This window comes from Phascolarctos cinereus, unplaced genomic scaffold (genome assembly GCF_003287225.1).
Source record: "Phascolarctos cinereus isolate Bilbo 61053 unplaced genomic scaffold, phaCin_HiC Scaffold_726;HRSCAF=1367, whole genome shotgun sequence".
Lineage (NCBI taxonomy): Eukaryota > Metazoa > Chordata > Mammalia > Diprotodontia > Phascolarctidae > Phascolarctos > Phascolarctos cinereus.
Window position 1 is genome coordinate 248437508 of NW_027556098.1, and position 26034 is coordinate 248463541.

The following is a 26034-nucleotide window of genomic DNA, read 5'->3' on the forward strand; positions in this document are numbered from 1 at the left end:
TTCTGTCCAATGCTATGCTGACACCCAGGAATGATCACAGTGGTAAGAAAAGCCTAGAATTCTATAGGTTTGTCAAGTGCTTTGCAGAACTTGACCTCTTTTAATCCTCATATGAACCTTGTACAATTGGTACTATTATTAGACCCACTTTACAGATGAGGAAACAGGTTGGGAGAGGTTAAGTGACTTGCCCAACAGCTACTGTCTGAGGTAGGATCTAAACAAAGTCTTCCTGCCTTCAAGGCCAGCACTCTGTCCATTATACCACCTGACCGACCAGGACAATAACTGTGTTAAAAATAATTTCAAATATTCTAAGATTGCAACATGTTGTCTCCTTGATGAAATGTAAGCTCCTTGAGGGAAGGAACTGTTTTGTTGTTGTCTTTTCTATCCCCAAGGCCCCAGAGCCCACTCAGCACAGTCCCTGGCACACAGCAGGATCTTAAAAAATGTTCAACTACTAAGCTGAATCCTCGAATTAGAGACTCAGTTTACAATGCCGGACTACAAAAATGTTTTTGCGGTTGTTGTTGCTAAACGGTAAAACACCCCACATTCCATATTTCCTTTGCCTGCTATTGTATATGACTAGCATTTGTAATTCCTCCTTAAATCACACTGAAATAAATGTTTGCATCCATTACTAAACATCACATGGTCAGTTTGCACATGCTCTTACTCACAACAACTTACCACATGCCCCAGGCCAAGTCTTGCTTGAGGATAAGGTGAGTCTAAATTATACTCTTTGACTGCATTAGGTTGTTTGGAATTATGTGTGTTGAGCAGATGAGTAAGTTTACTTTCTGCATCACTGCAGAACAGGTCAATATTCTGAAATGACAAATTTTTAACAACTTAATGAGCCTGGATTTAAACTCAGCTCTTCTTGACCCCAGGGCCAGGGCTCTATCCACTAAAACACAGCTTCCACCACAGTGATGGCTGAATTGAATTCAACCCCAGATGGCTCTTGAGCTCATGAGTTATTCTGAATTTCTGGTGTTTTAACATATGTAGTTCCTTCACTGGTCTGCATCTCCTGTCTCCCTTCCTATGCTTTCTCTTAACTAAGTCAAGCAATGTAAAAGCCACTTTTTCCTTCCTTAGCACTGTTTCATGCCTGACTGATTTGAACATCTAACTTTCATCAAAAAATGAGCTGGAAGCCACCATAACAGATTTATAAATTTAGAGGTGGAAAGAGTCTTAAGGGGTGATCTAAGGCCACCTCCTCACAAACCATGTTTCAAGGTGTGTTTAGAAACTGGAATCAAAGGATAAGGTGAGAAAGCAGGGCGGAGGAAATGGTGACGTGCCTAAGAACACTAAGACTACTTCAACACTTAACAGGGTCTGCCCCCAGCACAGGCCAGTGTTGGCAGACCTGAAACCCAAGGTAATTAGGTTATCCACACAAACAAAAGAAGTGTGGGAGGGAAAGAGACAGACAAAAATCCACTCGCTATTCCTTCAGCTAAATGGTAGAGGCTTGCCTTCCTTCATTTACATAACATAAAAGAATCTGACATAGATTTAGGCAAAATATACTTCTACTCTATTAGTACGGGGTACAGTGAGAATAATTTTCCCATTCTCCCATAAAGAACTACTTATATCACAATATCTGGGCAAACAGCATAAAATATTGGAGGTGAATCTTAAACACAAATACATAGTTTGTATATAGTCTTCGACAACTCATAGCTAACTTACACAGCAGGCACCACAGTCATTTGTTGTTGCCGTGCAGCTTCAGTTGTGTCTGACTCTTTGTGACCCCGTTTGGGGTTTTCTTGGCAGAGATGCTGGAGTGGTTTGCCATTTTCTTCTCCAGCTCACTTTACAGATGAGGGAACTGAGGCAAACTGGGTTAAGTGACTTGCCCAGAGTCACACAGCTAGTAATTCTGAGCCTGGATTTAAACTCAGCTCTTCTTGACCCCAGGGCCAGGGCTCTATCCACTAAAACACAGCTTCCACCACAGTGATGGCTGAACTGAATTCAACCCCAGATGGCTCTTGAGCTCATGAGTTATTCTGAATTTCTGGTGTTTTAACATATGTAGTTCCTTCACTGGTCTGCATCTCCTGTCTCCCTTCCTATGCTTTCTCTTAACTAAGTCAAGCAATGTAAAAGCCACTTTTTCCTTCCCTAGCACTATTTCATGCCTGACTGATTTGAACATCTAACTTTCATCAAAAAAACAGTCTCTTGCTATTTTTGCTACTTTAAGACCTGAGGTTATGATAAGAAGCAATTTTACCTCAACAGAACTTTTCAACTTGTTGAATATCTCTTGAAAATGACTTTCCTTTGGACTGGCAGAAAATGAAGAAAATTCTCCAGCAAATAAGGTGGGAATTCCTGATCTGGACTCTGCTCTCCACTGAAGGTTGCTTGCAGCTATCAATGTATGCACTTTAATAACATCTTCATTAAGGTCTATCCACAACTTTACTGCTAATAAGTTACAGTATTCATCTGACAAGTACACCAAAGGTGCAACACCTGGCATTTTTTTTAAAAAGAAAGAGTAAATATATTTACCATGTATACAGGAGAACAAATTCAGAAATGCTGACAAATACAGATGTGCCCACTCAGTTGAAGCATATCCCAATGACAAAAACAAAACTAAAGCAAATTAATTTGGAAAAATTTCAAGAGTTTCTTAAATGATCTATTCCCAATGAGTGACTAAGAATTCTACATCAGTCAAGGTCAGAGATACTGTGACTGTAATAATAATGAAGCTAATATTTTACAACACTCTGAGCTTTGTAAGCCACTAACCACAGTTCATTTGGTCCTCACAGCACCCCTTTAATGAGTACTATTAATATCCCATTTTATAGACTGGTTAAGTGACTTACCCAGGGTCACAAAGCTGGTGTTTAATGCAGGACTGTAACACAGGTCTTCCTGACTCTAACTCCAGGGCTCTATTTCCTATACCCCCTAGCTTAAGGATGGATTAAACAATCATGCGGTTGTGTTATCAGCCCCATTTGGACATGTGGGTGTCCAAATGAATGGGAATGAGAAGCAAGGGGAAGAGATCAAGAAAATCATTAAGACTAAATTACTTCAGTGAATGAGATATACAATTTGAATGGGTTCCTGTTGCATAAATAACAAAATGTTTTAAAGATTAAGAAGAAATTACTTGTCTTGGAATATTTATTTGGTATGGTTTATTTTTCTTATTAATATTGGCTTCAGGGGCAACTAGGTGGCGCAGTAGATAGAGCACCAGCCCTGAAGTGAGGAGGACCTGAGTTCAAATCTGGCCTCAGACTAAACACTTGACACTTACTAGCTGTGTGACCCTGGGCAAGTCACTTAACCCCAATTGCCTAAAAAACAAACAAACAAACAAAACTGGCTTCACAGGCTACTCAGTTTAGTACAATACTGAAGCCTGCAATACGTACTAAGAGTTTTCTCCAATCCTTTATAATTAATTTTGTTGTTGGTTTGTTGTTTCAGTTATGTGTGACTCTTCATGACCCCATTTAGGGTTTTCTTGGTAAAGATACTGGAGTGGCTTGCTATTTCCTTCTCTGGCTCTTTTTATAGATGAGGAACTGAGGCAAACAAGGTTAAATGACTTGCCCAAGGTCACACAGTTACGAAGTATCTGAGCGGGATTTGAACTCATGAAGATAAGCCTTCCTGATTCGAAGCTCAGTGCTCTATCCACTGTATCACCTTCTATAATTGATAGTAGTCAGCTAATATTTATAACAACAATAAAAAGATTAAAATGAATATAAAATTATTACCACTACCCAACAGTGACGAAATTCAGAACACACAAATAAAAATGCCACGTTTAATCCCATATAGAATACCTGGTTTTTTGGTGATAAAAACCACAAACCCTACTATGTCTACTTCGGCACAAGGGGGCTGAAAGGATGGATCTGCTAACTTGCTCAATGGCAGTGCTTCCCTTGGTTGATAAACTTGGAATAGAATTTCATGACAGACCTACAAAAAATGTTTTTAAACATTCAGTTTTCATAGGTTTCATAAAACTAATATAAATTTATTGCTATTGTAAAAATGAGAGGTAAAAGTTTTGTACCGGCAGCTGCTGATATTGAGTTTTCTTTGTTGAGGTTAATCGGATACGAGCTCTGTCAGATTTGCTTTTAGATGGTGATGTTGCCAGGTGGTAGATTCTGTATCGATTTCCCTCCTTTAGTAGGGAATATATATCTGATAATGGACGCCAGATGCTCAATATAACTATTTAAAAATAACATTTTAAAGTCAAGAACTGAGTTACATGAACTAAATTTTTGTAAAAAATGAACTTCAAAAAAAGAATTGGTTTAAGTTTTCATTAATTATGTTAATGATTATAATACTAACATTAATAATAATTATGTTAATTATATAAACAATACAATTCACACACCACATTTTCCATCTTCCATTTATAATTACTTAATCATAAAAGAGTTATGTAGCTTAAAGAAACTAATGAAAAACAATCAATTCATTTACATGTTCTCAATACTGACCTGAATCTTTTTCTTGTTTCTCATAGTTGACGACTCGTAATTTCCAAACCATAGTTACATCTCTTTTGGACAATCCTTGTTCCTCCAGTTCAGCAGCTGCTACAGCCTTTCTGAATTCTGACTGGAGCTGTGCTTGCTTTTTATCATTCAACATCTGCCTGTGATTATTCAAAGCTCTTAACTGCTCTTTACTGAAACAGCCCTGTGACCACAAAGAAAACTTCTTGTGTATGTACACATTTTAAAATGTTGACCAGAAAATATTTAGAATAATTTTGTAAAAATTTTAAAAAATTTTTCTTGCAACCAGTAGAGAAGACATTGGTTAGAGATTAAAACGTACTGAAAATTATTAAGTGTATCTTCTTTATAAGGTGGGTAAGTCCTGAAGGTAAGATCACTACATGATATAATAATATAACAACATAATTATTTGAGAAATTAATACCCTTGGAAGCAATAAGCTGTTATATTCTCTCAGTATTTGTAAAGTCTGGGTTTGAACCTTGTCTCTAAGACTTAGTAGCTGTGATTTGTAAGCAAATCATAAACTTGCAGAGCCTCAATGTTCTTATTTGTGAAGTGGAAATACAAACTATACTAGCAATCTCACTGGTCAAATGAGAAAATATATATATAGTTTACATAATCTACTTTGTAAACCCTGAAGTATTTTATAAATATTACCTGTTATTATGTTAACATCTCAAATATGGTCTAGTACACTCTGATGCTTTCCACCTATCCCAACACTGCTTGTCTGAAGTGCACTGTGATAATTATCATGAGGGAAATCACAATAGCACCTTACCCTAACACAAAACAAAATTTGCCTGGAACTTTAGCCACAACTTCTGAAAGGCTTCCAAGCACTGATTTAAATATATTACAGCAACAATTTCTTAAACCCCGAGTTTACTGATAGCAGTAAATGATGCTGCTAACTTACAAATCTCCTCTACTATAACTTCAGTTTATTAGGGAATAGGGTAGCTTAAAATTCAATGTGTCATAAAATTCTTTCTGACTAAAGATAAAATCCCTACTTCCAGAAAGATTACTTCTTAAACTAGGAATTTTCTGAAATTGCATATTTGGTGCTTTTTTCTTCCCAGAGTCAGGGCATCACTAAAAAATAGTAATATTTTTGTCAGGTTATTTTACATACAGGTAACTTATTGTTCCTATCAACAGCTACTTTTATAGCCATTACATTATTGTGAGGATCGGTTGAAAGAACTGGGGATGTTTAATTCAGGGAAGTCTCTGGAAGACGAGATATTTGTCTTCAAATATATGAATATATGACTATGTGGAAGACGAATTAAGACCTGTTTGGTTTGGCTCCAGAGTTTAACAAAAAGCAATGGATATCAGGTGCAAAAAGGCAAACATACTAGCACAACCACTACTGCTATTAACACTAAAGTAGCATTTTATATAGTGCCTTAAGGTTTACAAAATACTTCACAAGTATCTCATTTTATCCTCACAACAACCCTGGGAGGCAGATGCTGTTACTGTCCCCTTTTCATAAATGAAGAAAATTGGTGTCAGGATAAATTTTCTAAAAATTAGAGCTATCCACAAGTAGGTTGGCTGCTGCAAAAGGTGAGGAATCCAGTACACAAAGGTGTCTAGTACATAACAGTAGGGATTTTTTTTTCAGGTATGGATTAGGTCAAATAACTGTTAAGATAAATTGTTTCTTCCAACTCTAAATTTTGTGATTATGTTTTAATTTAAGGCAGCTAGGTGACAGAGTGGGTCCTTGCCAGCAGGAAGCAGTTTCAGAAGCCAAGACCTTCGCCCCTTACCCCAAAAGAATTTATGTCCCATTTATTTGAGGAGGGAATGATGAGGATGGGATCTAGACCCCAAAAAGGAAAAACCCTGGACTTTCCCACAAGGCCAAATTTCTGGCGTTAGGCTAAGGCTGATAATCACATCAACTGGCATTTCATTGTGGCTACAACCAATCTCCCAATTCTCTTAACCTAGCCTAGCCCTCCACTGTCTTACCTCCCTATGACCCTAGGCCATTTCCCACCCTTAATCCTAGGCAGGAATCCACTCTCCCTTGTCCATGTGGTCCAGGACCCAGGCTTTCTGTTCACCCCAGTTCCCACTGTCTTTCAGTATACAAAGTCCATCTTGTCTTTAATAAGGTGCTCAGATTCTTAAAATCTAGCCAATAGCTCACTAATGTTCAGACTCCTTAAGAGTCTAGCCAATATGGCAGATGTTCTAATAAACCTTTTCTTGGGCAGGAAAAAAAAAAGATTCTTAGGATCTTTCTACAGGTGAGGAAACTGAAGCTCAGAGAGATTAAGTGATATATCCAAAGTCATATGGTAAGTTAGCGGCACTGTCCAGACTATGGCCTTCTGACTCACAGCATGGGCTCCTTTCCAGTCTTTTTCATTTCATGAACAATACACATGCAAACTTCAAGAATTTTGGTGAGATGTTTTTGTTAAGTTTAAAAATTTAATACAGTTAAAAATATTTTAAGTATGATTTCTACAAAGCATGTCAAGCAATTTAGTGAAAGTAATAATACTTTCTTGATATGAGAGGCAAATTGTTTTCAACAAAGTCAGAATTTATACTTTCAGCATTTGTATCAGTACACTTTCCAAAGTGGACTCACTTCTTACAAGGAAAAAACCCATAGAGACTGAACACAGGCAAATGAAGTAATATTACCAATTTACTTAGCAATAAACAGTGAAGTAGAAAAAACCCAATGACTGGCAGTTTAGAAGGAAAGCTGGGCTCTAATCTCTGCTCTGCCTCTAGCTGTGTGACCATGAGCAGGTCACAATAGAGAATGGCCTCAGTTGTTTCACAACCTATGGTCTGATCAAGAAAAACAGTGAGCTTTGGCAACTGATTTGCTATGTGGGATGAAGTAAATTGTCAAAGATTATGCTGAGATTATGAATCTAAGAGACCTGAAAGATAATGGTGCTTGGGACACATACAAGGAAATTTGAAAGAAAGAAAGGTTTTGGTGAAAGATAATGGGTTTAGTTTTGGACATATTGAGTTTGAAATGCACATGGGACACCTAGTTTAAAAAGTCCAAAGGGCAGTTGGAAGTGGAGTGAGTGTGCGTGCCCATGGCTACACATAAGAAAGCTGAACCCACTGGAGCTGATGAGATCACCACGAGAAAATGTAGAAGAAGAACAGAGACCCTAGAACAGAACTTTGGGAAGTAGCACTATTAGGAGTCATGATATGGATGGTGAGGCAGCAAAGGAAAATGAAGAGGGAGACCATTAGGAAGTGAACTAAGAAAAAGGCAGCCCCATTAATACCCAAAGGAGACAGTATTTAGGAGCAGTGAGAGAGGGTATGATTCAGAATGCAACCTACTATAGAAGAGAGGAGATTGGATCAAGTGAACTTGAAGAGGCGCTAGCCTTAGCAAGGAGAAGGGTGTTTGGTCACCAACTTGGAGAAAAGAGGAGTAAGAGATTATGCTGAGGAGTTCTGAAATAAAGAGAAGAGGATAAGAGCGTGTTCACACTGAACAGCTTCAATTTTCTTGGTAAAGTAAGAATCAAGGGGAGGGGGAGAGGTAGAAGAAAAGCTGGGGAGAACATAAAAAGTCTTCATTGCTGTAGTAAGGGCCCAGCTGAGGTTGGATAACGTGAATTTTTAACGTACTTAGCATGATTGTGAAACTTCTTCAGCTGTTTTCAGTTGGAGTGGAGGAGGAAGGTAGCAGGAATAATCCAGGGCTGAGGTTTGGCAAGATGCGAATGGCAACAGGACAAGGGGACAAGGACTTGGAGAGCAGAGGACAGTGTAGAGTTGAAATCTTTAACTATCAGATTGAGATTAGAGATTAGATTCAACGAAGTCAGGGCAGGAGTATTCTTGAACAAGTGCTGAGGGGTGGACGGACTGGACATGAAGAATGGGTTCATGAGGGGTGAGGTGTAGGGAGAGGTAGAGTGGGAGGTTATGGTCAGATAAGGGAAATGACTCAGTTTCTAATTAGAAAAGTTGGACGACTGTGGGTAATGTTCAGATCTTGTGTGTGACCATCCCAATTTGTGGATAAAGTGGAGCAAAGCAGTAGGTCATGGGATTCAAGAAGGCTGAAGAATTGGGGTGCCTAAGGGTTTTGAGGTAGCATCTCTGTAAATATTACAGTACAAAGTAAACATTAGTACAAAGGCAAGAATAAGAGGAAAGGAAGATGGTGATGAAGGTATTCCTTGTGAAAAAAAGAACGACTTGAGGGTAAGTATACCACAGTCACCATAATTTGGATTGGAAGGAAAATTTTGATTGAATAGAGGTCAAAAGAGGAAAGACGAATAAGAATTATAAGGAAAACCTAAAGCAAATGAAATTAAGGGAAGATTTATATATAAAGCATCTGTAGGGTTGCTATCTAGGAGAATGGTCATCAATAGTTCTCATCCACCAGCTATCCTTCCACTTTTAATCCCTGGCAGCCAGACCCTGAAATTTAGCTTCTTACTGCTACCTAATTCAAGAAATTACATCATCTTTCTTAGACTCCCCAGGGGGTACCATATATTCAATTACTATTTTAATGCATGAAGGAATGGAATTGATGCAGTTTTCTAAAGTGCCCAAAGTTCCCATCTTAGACGCTAGAGTAATTGGGCTTATCATCTAAATCACTCACCTCAATGTAAGCTGGATCTGGGGCATTCTTAACTGCTTCATAAAGGTCTGCACCATCTTGTAGAGCACGAACCTGCTGTCTTGTTAAAATACGTGATAGCCCAGGGTGTGTTGCACTATTTTCTTTTAAAAAAGATAAATACAATTGTCAGTAATGTACATTCATTTATTTACAGCTTTTAAAAATAAATTGTAAACTAGTGAACCAAGTGACATATTGAATACTCCAAAAGCTACATATACAAAAACCAGAAAGTAATTTTATATTAAAATTACAACTACTCCTCTAATAAAACCAAACTGGCCATCTCATTCATTTGATAGTAGTACATTTACTACAGAATAAAAAGGAAAGAATTTATTTATGTAAATATACAGAAAATAACAATGATCTAGTGAGATATTTTAAACCAATGATATCCCTGTTATTTTCTCTAAGATGTACAAATCAGTATTATAAGAAAACATGAAGATTAAACAAAATCTTCAAACAAATAAAAAAAGTAGATCTCCATATATATGGTGGAAAAATTCACCTGCTGCTTCTTATTATTGCTGACTGGATATATAAACCAGAAATAAATATGGATGTGGAGATTAAAACGCTGTACCAACAAGAAATATAAGGAAAAGCTAAAGAAACGTTGACAACAATAATCTCTCCCTCTGCCCTTCAGAAACTGTAGTTCAGGGGTGAAGGGATAAGGACAGGAGGGGATCATTAAAAGTGAGAGAGAAAGAACACAAAGAAATATTCTGTAAAAACTCTAACCAGAACTGCAGGAAAAGACTATGGAATGGCCACAGGCTGCCAGCGTGGCTGAAAGGCCTATTAAAAGAACTGAAAGAGAGGAGATGGCTCAGAAAAGGTAGGCCCCAAGGAAAAAGAACTGAAAAAAAAAAACCCCAAACAGAATTCAAAATTCAAGATATGTTAAAGTCAAAAGATGGAAAAACTGGACAAACATAATAAACTGACTATCAAAAGCTACTGACCTGGAAAATAGCACGGAAAGAGAATCTAAAAGTCACTAGGCTCCCACAGAATGATGAAACAAAAAACTTGATGAAAACAAAAAATCTAATTTCAAGACAATCCAATAATTGTTTGTTAAACTACTCCATGCTGGGCATTGTGCCAAGTGAATGAGATACAAGGAAAAAAACAAAAAAAGTTTCTGTCCTCAAAGGAGCTTATATTCGATTGGGAAAATGGACGGAGCACTGGACATACTGATTATTTAGAATTGACAGTGATGAAGGAAAAAACAGAGAGGGAAGAGAAGGGAATAAGCATTTATACAGCACCTACTATGTAACAAGCACTTTTACAAGTATTATCTCATTTGATTCTTACGACAACTCTGGGAGGTAGGTGCTATTATTGTTCCCATTTCACAGCTGAGGAAACTGAGGCTAAGTGACTTGCCCCAGGTCATACAGCTGTGAGGCCAAATTAGAACCTGCATCTTCCTGACTCCAGGCCCAGTACCCTATCCACCAGTTGCCTCTAAAAACAGCAAAAAGAATCAATAAAACTAAAATATTTGTGAAAAAAATTATTCACAGGATCATAAAATCAGAGCGAGGTGACACGCCCTCATTTTTGTAGATGACGAATTGAGGCCCAGAGATAGCAAGTGACTTGCCTATGATCACAAGGAAGTGGCAGAATCAGGATTTGAATTCAAACCTTCTAACTCCAAACTCAACACTCTTTCCACTGCACTTTCTCCTGGTCCTCTCCAAACTTCAGAAGGAAGAGGAGTAGCGAAACAGGACCTCCCATTTGACCATGTACCTGCCATCTTTTTTTTTTTAGTAGTAGTTTAATTTTTCCCCAATTACATGTAAAATTTTTAAATTTTTTTTTTTAACTTTGAGTTCCAAATTCTGTCCCTCCTCTCTCTGAGATAAGCAATACAATGTAGGTTATATATGTGTAATTACATAAAAACATATTCCATATTAGTCATTTTGTGGAAAAAAGAAAGAGAGAAGAGAGAAAGGAAGGAAAGATGGAAGAAAGAACGAATTCAGACTCCATCACTTCTTTCTCTGGAGGTAGATAGCATTTTTCAACATGAGTCCTTTAGGACTGTCTTGGATCGTTGTGTATTGCTGAGAATAGATAAGTCCTTCACAGCTGTTCATCATACAATAGCACTGTTACTGTGTACAATGCTCTCCTGATTCTGTGCCCTTCACTCTGCATCAGTTCATGTAAGTCTTTCAGGTTGTTCTGAAATCATCCTGCTCATCATTTCTTATAATGTGCCTTCCATCTTTTCATGTGCTTGTCTCCAGCCTGATTTCCAGCCTCCCCTGGGATACAGTAATGGCACCTTCCACTTAACAATAATCATTCTCACATCTGGCCATACCCTACACATCCCAGGGAATCTGAACCCCTGCAGGTCATCATCCAAACGCCATTCCGGCCTTATTCCCATCCCTTTCAACTAATCTCCTTCCCCACAGTCCACTCATTCCCTCCACTGGACCCTTTGGAATGAATGTTTAACAGGCAACATCCTTCTGTTCATCCTAAATCTTTTCTTCTCTCACTCCTTCCACCTTCTAGCTATCACTGAAACCTGGCTCCCCATTGATGACATGGCCTCCTGAGCTACTTTTTTCCAATACTGGCTACACCTTCATTTATTCCCCTCAGCTGTCTGGTAGAGACAGTGGGATTGAAATAAAACTCCTTGCTCCTCACTGCCACTTTCAGGTTCCTCCTCTACCTCCATCATTCCGTAACTTCTCATTTGAGGTTCATGCAATCCATATGTACCACTCAATCAAAACCTGGCACTAGCCCTCAAGGTTACTCTCCTTCCTTTCTCAATGAGTTTGGCACAAGCCTCACAACTTTCTCTCCTCCCTACCTCATACCTTCATACTTAGGGACTTCAGCATACATACTGACTCTGCCTCAAACATCCTAACCACTCAGTTCCTCAACCTACTTACTTCCCATGAGATACTCTTCCACCCAACCTCAGGCACACACAAAGATGCTCACACCTTTGATATTGCTATCACCCACAAATGTACCACCTCCAATGTTGAAAAATTCCCAGCCCCCCTTATCTTGGCCATAATCTATTGGCTTTCTACCTTTCCTTCTGTCTTCACTTAAACCTACTCTTTGTCCCTACCATGAACTTCAATCCCTCAATCTCTAGGTTTTTTCTCAGGCCAATTCCCCTGCACTAGTCACTTTCTCCTCTTTTTCCCATATTCACCCTTTGGTGAATCAGCTCAACTCTAAATACACGTCCTCTTCTTTTGAGTCTCAAGCCCTCTTAATATTTCACTGACCGCACCCTGATGAACCTCAGCCTTGGATCATTTTCACTACGTACAGCCTTACATATGTACTGCTGAAATGAAGATAAAAAAATCATGCAGCTGTTCTCTCTAGATCTACTACAACTTTGTTATAAAACCTCAACTGCGCCCTCACTGCTACTAGGCAATTCTACCACACCTCCTTTTCAAATCACTATCCCACTCTCCACAGCTGCTCTTCCAAAATTTTTTATCCTTCCTCAAACCTCCCATGATTTCCCCTCCCCCCACCATCAGCTGAGAACCTTGCCTCATATTTTACAGAAGTCAGAGGCAGCCACCGGAGTTTTCTGAGCAAGGGAGTGACATGTCAGATCTATGCTTTAAGGACATTGCTCTGGCAATTAGTAAATTTACAAACCCCATATAAATATGACAATTTTGAACTAGCTCCCTGAAAATTTTACATAGCTAAAGAAGAAGGGAAAACTAACTAGAATACTAAGCATCAATGGGGCAGCTAGTTGGAGCACTGGATAGAGCAGTGGCCCTGGAGTCAGGAAGACCTGAATTCAAATCTGACCTCAGACACTTCCTAGCTGTCGACCCTAGGCAAACCATTGAACCCTGTATGCCTCAATTTCCTCATCTGTAAAATAAGCTGGAGAAGGAAACAGCAAACTACTCCAGCATCTTTGCCAAGAAAACAACAAATGGGGTCAAGAAGAGTCAGATATGACTGAAAAAAAAACCAAACACCAACAAGCATAAATAGATTGACCAATTTCAAGATGGTAGAAAAACTTATAAACCCTTCCAATAACATCAAGAGAAATTGTCAGCTGTGTGACCCTGGGCAAGTCACTTAACCCCACTGCCTAAAACAAAAACAAAAACAAAAAAAAGAGAGAAAAATTGTCCAATTACCAATGTTAAAATTAAAATTCCCAACAATTAATATATTTATATCAGTAAGTAAAATTTTGAAATAATCTTTACCTTCATGTTTTTCAAATTCTGCTTGTATTTTTGTAAGTAAGGCTTCCAGTTTTTTTTGTTGACATTCCGCATGTTTTAAAGCTTCCTTTTCTTCTGCTCGTTCATTACGGAATATATATAATCCAGATACCGTCTTCTCCATCCACTGGAATGTGTTACATAAAATATCTACATTTAATTTTTAAAATCCAGCTTCTATACATTCTATCACATTTCTAAGAAAGGTTGAAAGTTATAAGGTAGGACAGTCTATATTATGGAAATGGCAGGAGACTTTTGTTTAGTGAAGATGTATAAATATACAGTTGATCCTCATATTTGGGGATTCCATACTTGTAAATCCGCCTACTTCTAAAATTTATTTGTATCCCCAAAAATAAATACTTGCTGTGTTTTTGCAGATGTGAACAGAGTGGGGAAAAATTTGAATCTTGTGATGTGCATGTTCCTACCTGAGGTTAAACAAGGTAATGCTCTGCATTCTTATTTCAGTTTTCATACTATAAAATAAGAACTCTTTTCAAGGTCTATTTAGTGCCATGTTTTTTCACATCTTTGTGTTTTTTTGTTCGTGATTTCACTGTTTAAAATGATCCCCAAGAATACTGTTTAAGTACTGTCTAGCATTCTCTGGCACAAGAAGGCTGTGATATGTCTTATAGAGAAAATATGTGAGCTGGATAAGCTTTGTTCAGGCACGAGTTATGGTACTGTTAGCCATGAGTTCAGTGTTAATGAATCAACAACACAATCCAGAAAGTGCTAAAGTAAATGTTGTGACCAAAGGCTCACAAGGAACCTAACCCTATGTTTCCCCTAGAAGCAATGGTTTGGCATCTGCTAATTCAGTATTCATGGTGACTTTATAGACTATAATTTCCACGAATGATGAGACTTGCTGCATTTCTGTGTGCAGCATGAAGAATATTTAAATGAATTCAATGGGAAGTATTCAGCTTGTGTCATACCTGGGTAGGATAAGCTCTTTGAATAACTATATCAACACAGCCAACATTTCCGCCTTCGCCGAAGAGTGATGATAAGGGCAGTGGAAAAGGTCTGGGATCTGAAAAGAAGCCCAGTTTGGCATACCAACAAGCAGGTCGAGTGCTGTTAGCTGAAAGCTGGATAAATTGAATGTGAATAAATTAAAAGTTCTCAAAACAAAAGAAACTGATTGTAATTGTTCTTTTTTTTGGCCTATATTCAATTTTTCAAAATAGACATTGCATTTGTGTGGGTTTATATAATCAGAAGTGCAAAAGGGGTGCTCCATCCTAGCCTTGTTGGATCAATCCTTTGGTTGCCTACTTCCACTGGAGCAAAAGTTATACTGAGGTAAGACAACAGAGAGGAAGCTGGTAAGATGGCAGCAAGGGGAGAGCTGAACCAGAACATTTGATCCAAAATTTGCTAGTGCTTTCCTTGTTACAACTGAATTTTAAATAGGATAGCTGATAGATAGTTGAAATAGGAAATATTCTTTACTTTCCCAAAAGTTTTAAAGAGTCTTAAATTAAAAGTTATTTTTCCACTCAGCTTATCGAACAAAACAACTTATACTTTTGAATAGGTTGTCATTAAATAAAATTTATCAACATTAGAATTAAAAGCTCAACAATGCAGAACTTCTCTTTAGTTAAATTTTACCAATAACTTCTTAAAAATCATGAGTAAGATTTTCTTTACCTTTAACATAAGAGATGCTGGAGCTTCAAGAGGTGTGCAAGCCTCCTGAGAGCCTATCAGTTCTGCTCCATGGGTTATAATCTTCTGACCGACAGTCAATTTACCCCTGTGTAACAGAGCTAAGAGGGGAGTGTCTAACAGTGCCTTGATTGCATACCATCCATCTGTAACTTCTATAACTGCTGATCTTTTTTTGGTGTCCACATTATTGTTTTTACTGTTGGCAGTTATAGATGTATTTGTGCCTGATGAAATTATTTCAGAAACACAAAGCACCAGTGTTTTTGCAGCTGTTTCATCTCTTTCCATTATCTTTTTAAGAGCTGATCTTCTGCTCTTATCAATTTCTATGTCATATCTAAAAAGATACAATATTAAAAAGCACAAGTTTTATGTTTGGTGAACTAGAAAGTCATGAGGGAAAAATAATCACCCTACAATGAAGAACTAAAACATACCCTACAGAAACACTGCTAGGAATGATAAATTTAGCCTTCATGCTAAATTTGGTAATTCATATTTTAATCATTTAAATATAAATACAAGTAAAAATTATATAAAATTAAAACAGTACTGCTACTATAGAGTCATTAGCATTGCAAAATTATTTGCTAGATTGGCCATTCATATTCTTTTGGCGTTTCAAAAGGAAAGGATTTTATAATAACTTGGAATTTTGTATCATGTGATGATTGTCATCAGTGAGAAGAATGACAATGACGGCAATGACTCTCACACGCAGGAAGAGGATGAGCTGTAGTGCTACCCAGTATATGTACCAATGAAAATCTAAGTGCTGCCTTCTCTCGCATGTACTGTCCAAAATGTCAATCTCTATATCATCAACACTGCTGCTTTATATTTACCTATATTTCAGTTGCAGAAGTACCCGTTCTGGAGTTAGGCACCTACTAGCAAATTCCTTAGGAAAGGTAAATTCCATAGCTGCCAGTTTCCATATAATCCATCTATAGTGGTTATATACCCAGGTTTTAGTAATAAGTTTTGGATCAACACCAGGAGTATCACACAGAGCCCTGCACATAAAATGGATTGAAAAATAAAAGCGGATAATGATTTACCTGCACTAAAAATACCACACAAAAAAAATCCTATTGTATATTTGTAATATAGAAATAATTTAAGTTCAGAAATTATTTGGCACCAGAATACTGAGCTAATAACCATTGTATTTAAGCAATATAACTATTTTGAGTGATATTCTTATTGTTGAAACTTTGGAAGTATGAAACCAGTAATGAAGATGGTGAGCCCTGGCCATGGAGAACCATGAGGTTCTGGGAGCCATAGGTTCAAGGCCAGGTAAAAAGAAAGTTGGGCCAAGGAAGGCAGAAGTAAGAACTGACTCAGTGAGAACTATGACTGGTCCAGGGCATCAAAACCACTAAGAAAAGTGGTGTAACAATCACCACTTAAGACAGATCCAGTTAATGAACACAAAGTGTGTGGGATCCAATGATCACATGACACTGTCAGGCTTTCAAGAGGGTCCATTGCAGGGCTTACCACCAATGACTATGCCAGCATTTCTAATTTGTTTTCCCTTGGGGAGAAATTAATACAATGATAAGGGAACAGAAAGAGCTCTGTACTTGGGAGTCAGGAAGACCTGACTTCAAATCCTCCCTCATATACTTCCTAGCTCTGTGACCCTGAGCAAGTTGCTGAACCTTTCCCAGCCTTGGTTTCCTCATCTGTAGGATAACAGCACCCACCTCTCAGTGTTGTTGAAAAGAAAAATGAGTATAGCATATAAAATGCTTTGTAAATCTTAATGCTTCAGCTTCCTTCTAGAGAGCTGTACGTCAAAACAAAGGTATTTCTCTATATCTTTTTAAAAGTTCACATACGAAAGTAGTTTTTTGTAAAAAGTTGTCTTTGGGTTTTTTTTCTTAAAGGCTGGGCTTTTTCTTTTTAAAGTAAAGATGATCTTTAAAAAAAACTTTAACAAAAATCAACTGTTTTTGGATTTAAATGCTAAAATCATTAACTATAAAATAACTTTTAGACTCTTTATAAAAAAACAAAATGACATTTTTCAGAGTTAAACTAAATTTTAAAGATCTTACTTTTAAAGGATTATTTAGTATTTTTTGCTTAACAGAAATATAAAATTACAGTGACAAATTGGTAGTGAATGATAACAATAAGGAATATTGAGGAAATATTTGTAAAACAATATTTCTATATTAAAATTTAGTTTTAAAATGGAGTAAAAGAGAAAATATTCTAGAACCCTCCACAAATACAAATTCTAGAAAGAGATACAGATGCTAAGAAATATGGCCCTGTAAAATAAACATCCTATCTCCTGTCAACTATCAGACAGAGGGTATACAGAGATTCAAAAAATAATAAGAAATGAAGATAGGAGAAAACCTCCCATTCTTGAGATAAATATGAAGAAGACATAAATTGATGCCATTTAACTTCTCCTGTGGTCCATTTCATAATATTATTGAACTTTAAAAGTCAGAATACTATGCATATGCCAGAGAAGACCTCCATTTCAGCCATAAGTAGCTCCTGGGATAAATGAAATAACATTAGCTGAATGAGAATAGAACCATCACACAAACAACAGAAGTCTTTCAAACAAAATTTATAATTTATTTCATGATGGTCTAGAAGGACTTTTTTTACTTAATAGCTTTTACAAGTGCGGCAATAAATCAATATACACTCAGGATATGTCAGCTAGTTTCAAACTTTCTTAACATTATTTTATTTATGAAGTTTACACATGGTATATAATGATCAATTTACACAACTGCAGAATTCATTCAATTAATTCAACACATACTTCTTTAGCATCACTATTCTCTGCGAAAAATTATTTTCTATTATATTAACCAATTAAAAATTAGGATTAAGGTTTTTCCCTTTATTTCCTTATTCAGGGGCTAGTCCCTATAGATTAGTCAGTTAGTCTCTGAAGGAAATTACTGATAGATGAGACTGCCCAAATCCTCCAGGTACATGCTCTGCAATCTTAGGCAGTACCCCCCCCCCAACTAGAAGACCTTACAAAAAGAATCTAATTTGGTGAATTCTTGCCCTTAAGAAGGCTGCCCTTGCAGCCCCCCACTGGAGTTTAGGGTAACCCAGCTTATGATGGAGAAAACCAAGCACAGTGATCTGGGTAGAGATGGATTCCTTTGTTCATACTGCTGGAGGCAGTTGAGTCTCATGAACAAGTCACATTCTCAGCAGGAACAGTTTAAGACTTTTAGCCCACCTCTTTATTAATATGTTTACCCCCTCATTAACTGTTCACCAATCAGGATTGATTTTCACCTGTCAAGGGCACCTCCTTTTTCAAAGGGATTTAAGCACTCAGGGATCTCCATGGTTTTGTCTTTGGTTACTAAGAGAGACCACTGACCATCAATTTACTGATTATTTCCTAGCCTAATTAATACATTGATTATTAATTACCCAGAAACTCTATCAGGCTGTTTATTTGTCTCATTTAAGCACTGTGCTAGGCACTAAAGGAAATACTAAAATTTAGCATGAAGTATTAATTCCTGTTTGACATTTAAAGCCATTCACAACCTGGCTCCAATTCCTTTTCTAGCCTTAATATACATTATTCCCTTTACACACTTTACGGTACAGCCAAACTGTCCTTTTCTTTCTGTTCCTCACATATGGCATTCCATCACCCATTTTCATGATCTTGCACCATACCTGGAATTATACGTCCTCCTTAACTCCACCTCACAAAATCCTTGTTTTGTGAGGTGATAAGTATTTATAGCTCTCTACCACTCTCCTCTGTGACATATTACAAATGAATTTATATTCTAAATCGGTGTTGCCATTGACTGCCAACTCTCTTTTTGCCCAATGAGGAAGTTTTTTAGGGGGCTCTTTTGATTTCCTCTTTATGGCAACTGAATGATGCCTGTTAATTTCTATATAAAATTTTTAGTCAATGTTGATATAGTTTTCTCTGTCCATTTCTCATTTTTCAGCATCAACTATTTCTTTAAAAGGTCAGATTGGACTTGTATTAATTGCATATTTTTTCTTATTTGCAACTCTGAGCCCCCATATCCTGTACTCTGCCACTCTGTCTCCATTAGTATAGAAGATGAAAGCAGTCACCTAGAACTAAAGGTCACACTGTATTTTTCTCTGTGTCATGGGCTGCCATGGCCAAAAAGTTAATCACAAATAGTTGGCCCACTAGTGATAAGATGAACTTCTCTGAATTTAGCTAAGCTGGTCCTTGGAAAACATGTGTATTTCCAGGACCATATTTGAAACCTACCCTGCATAGCAGAAATTACCAAAGTATATGCTTTATTGGCATATCTTTTGAGAAGTCTGTGCCACCTTCATGCCACGATGAAGCACTGGGATAGGATTTTGTGGAAACTTGTTATTAGTAGTTTATTTTTAAAGTATGTTGACATCTTGCTTGGATTTTAATAGCTCCAAATGGCATCCCAAATGTTGGCAGAGAGTGTGTGGTGTGTGTAAATATGTATATATATAAATTATCTATTTCAAGTATTATTTAATCAAGAATAAACTGACACTAGACTATATAGACAATAAATATGCTGTATATGGAAACCAAGCTCTATTAAACATATGACTATATACTATAAAAAATGTATACACCAATTCAAATCCTACTTTAAGAAAATCCAACATAATACTCACTAGTTGTGACTGGGCAAGTCACTTAACCCCCTTGCCTAACCAAAAAAAAAAAAGAAAAGAAAGTCCAATATAGGAAAAACACTTATTAAATCCATAAAGTACCAGGTGATTAGGTTAAAAAACAAACAAACACCACCACAAGGTTTTTAACCATACAATTCCTGTAAATATTAAATATACCAGTACTTTTAAAATTATTTAATGCATAAAAAAATCTGATTTAGAGCCAGTTTTCAGGTTTGGTTTTTTTTAGTGGTATAAAGATTTCAGGGATGAAATTCCCTCTATTAACAAAGACCAGCACCTGCTCTATGACTTATAATCTTAGAAAGCAGGGGTCCTAATAGGTTAAATGGAATTCTTCAGCAGTATGACTACTTGGAGAGATGGAAGAGAGGAGTGATTGTCACTGATTGAAAAAAGATGTAGAGAAATGCAGACTATGATGACAGATCTAGAGGTGGAAGGGACCTTTGAAGCCTTCTGGGCCTACCCTCTCAATTTATAGACAAGAAACCTGAGGATCAGAGCAGTTTGACAAAGTCATGTGCTAGGTCCTGAAGTATGAAATTTAATTAAAACTCAATCCTTGCTTTCATAGAGCTAAGTCTACAAGAGACACAAATATAAAAAACTATAATGCAAGAGAAAATGTAATAGGAAAATTTTTATTATAATTTTATAAGTATTTATTAAAAGAGATACAGAAATAAAATTGTGACAGTATAAATTACGCCATCTTCTTAACCTTAAATTAGACAGCCTGATGAATTTTGTATATGATTTTCTAAGAGACATCATGTCTGTGTGAAACAGGGGTAACAAATATCTAGTGTCTACCTTGCAAAGTTATGAAGCTTAAATGTAACAATATACGTAAAACATTTTGGAAACTAAAGCGCTATATAAATAGCAGTTGTTGTTCTAAGTAACAGAACCAGAATTGAAACCCAGGTCTTCTGACTCCAAATGCAGCACTCTAAGGTACCACACTACCTTTTGAGTGGTTAATGCAAAACCCTCTACAAAACTAGGATACCTGTAAAATTCTTCTTTTCCAAGCTTTCCTTCATCAGTAGGTATGAGCCATCCACCATCAGCCAGTTGTATTCCATTTCCATCCAACAAATACTCCTTACTAAAGTAATCTTGACTGTGAAATTTGAAAGACTCTGCATTTCTGCTGTTAATCCTCAGGCACTGTTTAGAAACCCCATACATATACAACTGTTAAGAAAAAAGGGTAGTGAGTAAGATTAGTATACGGAATATTTTAAAAATTACATGACTACAAAATTATAGCAAACAACTGAATTTACAATAAATCTTAATATATCAAGTGTAAAATCTTTCATTAGAAAGAAGAGGTATATATAATGATCACAGAAATACTACAGGAAGACTGACTCACAAATAATCTACATTTACAAAAAACTGTATTCAGTGTTCTATTGTCTTCATTGTTGGTATCACTGGTTTATTTTTCATAGGAATTACAGCTTAAAAAACACAACAAAACAAACAAAAAGCTCAAAATAATGCTTTTTGAGAATCTCTGACTTTGAAATGGTGGAAAGGAGGAAGCTGTTAAAAAGTAGGAACGGGTTAAGAGGCCCAAACTCAGAGGTTTGGCGTTAATGCAAATATGACATGCTTCACTAAAAGCACTGTCCATGGCATCATGTGATTTTTTTCACTTGATTTTGTTGCGCCAGATAGATTTTACTAATTAGAGAGTCATTTGAGCTAACAAGCATCTTCTTCAGCTATCAGTTATCCATGCAATGAAGCATGGTTCCATCAGATTGCTAAGACCTTGATGAACACAGCTATACTGAAAGAACAGAATTTTGACCAGGGTCCTGTCAGTTGGGCCTCTGCCTTAGTGCTTATAACTTCTCCCTCCTTTTTATTCTTAAAACAACAACAAAAACCTCAACATTCTTATGATCACCTTCCTGGATTACTGCAATACCCTTATACTTGACTTCTCTCTTCCTTTCCAATCCATACTTCACACACACAAAAACAGGCTTTTATTGACAAGCCTAAGAATCTAACCATCATTTAAAATATTATTTTAATGAAAAATTCAAGAATTACAAACAACCAACCTTCAAGTGAACCTTGGGAACCCAAAATGTCTGGCAACTGGTACTAAGTCCTCAGTGCTCATATGGTCCAACCCACACTTCAAAAACCCCCGAGCCTAATATGCACGGTACCCGGGTTTCCAGCCTCTGCTTGAAGATTTCTAAAGAAGGGGGGAAAGGGGAATATCACCTCTCTAGGCAGACCTTTCCACTGTTAAAAGACTAATTTTTAGGGAGTTCTGTCTAACCTAAATTTGCCTTTTTGCAACTTCTATCCATTGCTTCTTGGCTGTTTGCTGGGGCTAAACTGAATAAATCTAATCTCTTCTCTGTGATAGCCTTCCAGATACTTTAAGACACCTATCAAGTCCCTGTTGAGTCTTCTCTTTCCCAAATTAAATGCCCAATTGCTTCAAATTCTGACCAAGTGGCATGTACTCAAGGCCCTTTACCATTCTAGCTGCTATCCCCTGGACACTCTCCTGTCTTTCTTAGACCATGGCACGGTAACTGAACATAATACACTGCATAAAGTCTAGGGGCAGAGGACAGTGGAAATAGCACTCCTGGAAACTATGCCTTTCTTTAAAGCAGCCCGAGATTGCATTAACTTTTTTGGCTAACATATCACATTGCTGACTCATATTAAATTTGCAGTCCATAGAAATCTCTGTTTCTTTTTCAGGACTACTATATTATCAGCTTTCATTCTGTACTTAGGAAGCTTACTTTTTATACCCAAGTTAAAGACTTTCCACTTATCCTTACTGAACTTCATCTTAATAGATTCAACTCAATGCTCCACTTTCCCAAGATCTTTTGGATCCCATTTTCCAATGAGTTAGCTATCCTTTTCAGCTCAAAGTCATCTGCAGATCTGATGAGTATGCTATTTATGTTTAAATTAGTGACAAAAATGTTAAATAATACAGGACCCAGCAGAGATCCTTGAGGTACTTCACTGCGGACCTCCTGCCATGCTACCACTGAACCACTAGCAGGTACTTTTTGTAGCAGTCTTGCCATCCAAGAAGTTCTGAATTCATCTAACTGTATTACTGCCTAGTCCACATCTCTCCATTCAACTATTTGAAGATTTTGATTTGAGGTAATATTCCTATTGTACACATTTAAAAGTGACCACAGAAGTAATCACATGAGGTAATAAAGGAACTAGAAACAGAATCCTTAGACTTCCAACTTTCATTTCCTTATCTCAAACTTAATTGTTTCTTCACAACTTCAGTTATAGTTACATCACAGTTCAGTTGTCTAGGTGATTTCCAAATTAATACAAATAAATCTTTAATGACAATTTCACTTATCCGTGTTCTTTAAAAAAATTTGCTGATAATCATGTGAAACTATTAGCAATTCACACAAAAATATACCTGTTTACTGGAATAAGTAGAGGGAACTCTGCCTTCCACTGCTATTTTGAGAGATATCCTAGGAATAGAAGATGTTTTTGTAAGATACAGACTGCCTGCCTGTGGATGAATCTGTTGAGTCTGTTTCTTTTTAATTCTCATATCTTGCATCTCTCTGGCATTCTGAAGATTTTCAATCATCTCTATTAAAAGAAAAACACCAGGAAAAAAAAAATCTAAAATGGTTTTCCAATTATAAAACAATCCAAAATTTTCATTTATATTAATAATAAAGAATCATTATATTTTAATATCTTCTTAAACAGCAAGAACATTTTCATTAAATTTGAGCATCCACAATCTTTAACATTTGGAATGGATGAGAAAAGTTCAAGTAAGAAATCCCTAAAAGGAAAAAAGTTTTTTGTACTTTGGAATTTTGTAATTTGGAAAGAAAATTAATAGACTGCTGAATGACACATTTAAGTATAAAAGTTTCAATTGGAGGATTCCATATTGATGTTTTAAAAACTGAAATTTAAAAATACTTTTAACATTTATAAATTACTGAAACCAACTCCATAGCCATAATAACATTTAAACAGTGAGGAAAGCACAGAACTCCCTTAACCATTGTTTGAAATGGAAAACATAAGATAATATTTAGAAGAGTACCTAATTTAAAAGCAAAAACAAAACCACACATAAAATACCTAGGTTTGAGTCTCCACATTCTTCAAAAACACCAGATGTTGCTTGATCCGCATTATCTTTGCCAGTGAAATAACTTTCGTTATTTTCACTAACTTCAGTATTACGTCCATCTATGCATTTTTGCTTCTCATTTTCTTGTGTGTTCTCCTTTACCTTCAGCTTAAGTCTCTTACTGACATACTGCTCATCTGTTGAAGAGTCTGACTTAGTTTTGAATGGTGGAACAAAGACTTTGGCAAGCTTGCCTACAACAGTCTTGGATTTCATCTTTCCATTATCTGTAGAGGAAACTATATATGATGGACTTCCCAAAAGTAACTTATAGCTTGAATTTTCCAAAGTCTGGTGTTTTAAAAAGGGAGATTTTGACGGAAATCCTTGATCAGGTGCAGTAAAATTGGGATGCCGCATTTCTTGCCGTTCCTTAGTTGTGCTACATAGAAGCAAAATATTTTTGTTTTATTATTTTTTATACTTCTATTGCTACCTTTTGTTTTTTACAGTGTATTAAGTTCCTGCAGGGACTTCAAGGCAAGATGGCTGCCTGAAAAAGGAGGCAAAGTGCTTCCTTTAATAAGATTATGAGATCTAGGAAGGCAGAGACCATCTTTATATGCCCAGTTCCTACCACAATATGTTGAATTTAATAGACAATAAACATTTATTGAATGCAACTGAAATTGAACTGAATATACAATAGAATAAGGTTTAGTCTAAGGAGGTCATCTAATTAGTGAAAATGATTTTCCATTTTATTTGTATGACCTAAAGATCTAATATTCTTTTCTAGAAAATTGTGTTCTTTTCTTTCAAATTCATAACCTTTTGACAAAAATAAGTGAAAATAAAATTTTCTGGGCTTTTCATAGATAAAACTTGTACAAAATTACCTTTAATGGATAAAGTAGCTTCCTAATCTTTTCAATGTTTCAACTAGCTTTAGACAAATCATAACCTCTATGAAACTCAGTTTTCTCATCTGTTAAATGGGTAGAAAACTGGTCCCTAACAACTCTGTAATCATATGGTCAAAGCCTTTTCACACATTCTCTGCAAATATATCACAATTTATGAATTGAACATTTCTCCCAGGCTTATTCTAAAAATATCTCCACATTAAATCCTAATACTAAATTTCTGACTGGACAACACATAGTTTCCTTATTATAACTAATAGTAAATAGCTAGCATTTACATAGCATTTATTAAATGCCAGGCACTATATTAAGCTCTTTATTAATATGATCTCATTTGATCTTCATAACAGCCCTGCAAAGTAGGTGCTATTATTATCTCCATTTTACAGATGAGGAAATTGAGGCAACAGGTTATGTGACTTGTCCCAAGGTCACACAGTAAGTGCTTGAGGCCAAAGTGGGACTCACGTCTTCCAGACTCCAAGCCTAGTACTCTATCCACTGTGACATCTAGCTACCTTTGCATTTCCTTTCGGCAAGGTTGCATCATTTTAATGACAAAAGCAATATAATATTTCCTGAAAAAAATCAGAGATAATACAATATTCTTTCCCCACACTCTATTAATGAAAGCAGGAGCATGAAAGAAGTACACTGTATTATTTCCTTTCTTTTTTGAAAGAAAAAGGAGATACAGATAGAGAAATTGGGGGGAGGATGGATATGACCAAAGCAAGAATTTATTTTGCTTGACTATATGTGTAACAGGAGCTTTGTTTTTCTTGCTTTCTCAAAGGGGGATGGGGGTGAGGCAAGGGGAATCAGAAATGAGAAGAATACAGATCTCAAAATTAAATAAAAATTTATTGGAAAATTTTTAAAACTTACCTGATTACTTTTTAATTTAAAAAAGGAGACTCTTACCTAAAGGGATCACAAGTAACTGGCTTTAAGGGAATATGGTGCATAAACATTCGCCTATCTTTCATTGTGCCTAAAAGAAAATATTACAGTGTATTAATGAAAACCAAATGGCTAATTTTAC

At 36.5% G+C, this 26034-nt stretch overlaps 1 protein-coding gene across 1 annotated transcript in view; it reads right to left on the minus strand.

Moving 5' to 3' along the window:
- BRCA2 (BRCA2 DNA repair associated) overlaps positions 1 to 26034 on the minus strand; it is a 70305-nt gene that overhangs the window by 1832 nt on the left and 42439 nt on the right. The window contains 14 exon segments of the mRNA XM_020997137.2: positions 697 to 837; positions 2270 to 2514; positions 3861 to 3999; positions 4097 to 4260; positions 4539 to 4740; positions 9214 to 9335; positions 13509 to 13653; positions 14477 to 14632; positions 15198 to 15555; positions 16064 to 16234; positions 20935 to 21122; positions 23380 to 23561; positions 24072 to 24505; positions 25914 to 25983. Of these exon segments, the coding sequence (XP_020852796.2) occupies positions 697 to 837; positions 2270 to 2514; positions 3861 to 3999; positions 4097 to 4260; positions 4539 to 4740; positions 9214 to 9335; positions 13509 to 13653; positions 14477 to 14632; positions 15198 to 15555; positions 16064 to 16234; positions 20935 to 21122; positions 23380 to 23561; positions 24072 to 24505; positions 25914 to 25983 (2717 nt within the window).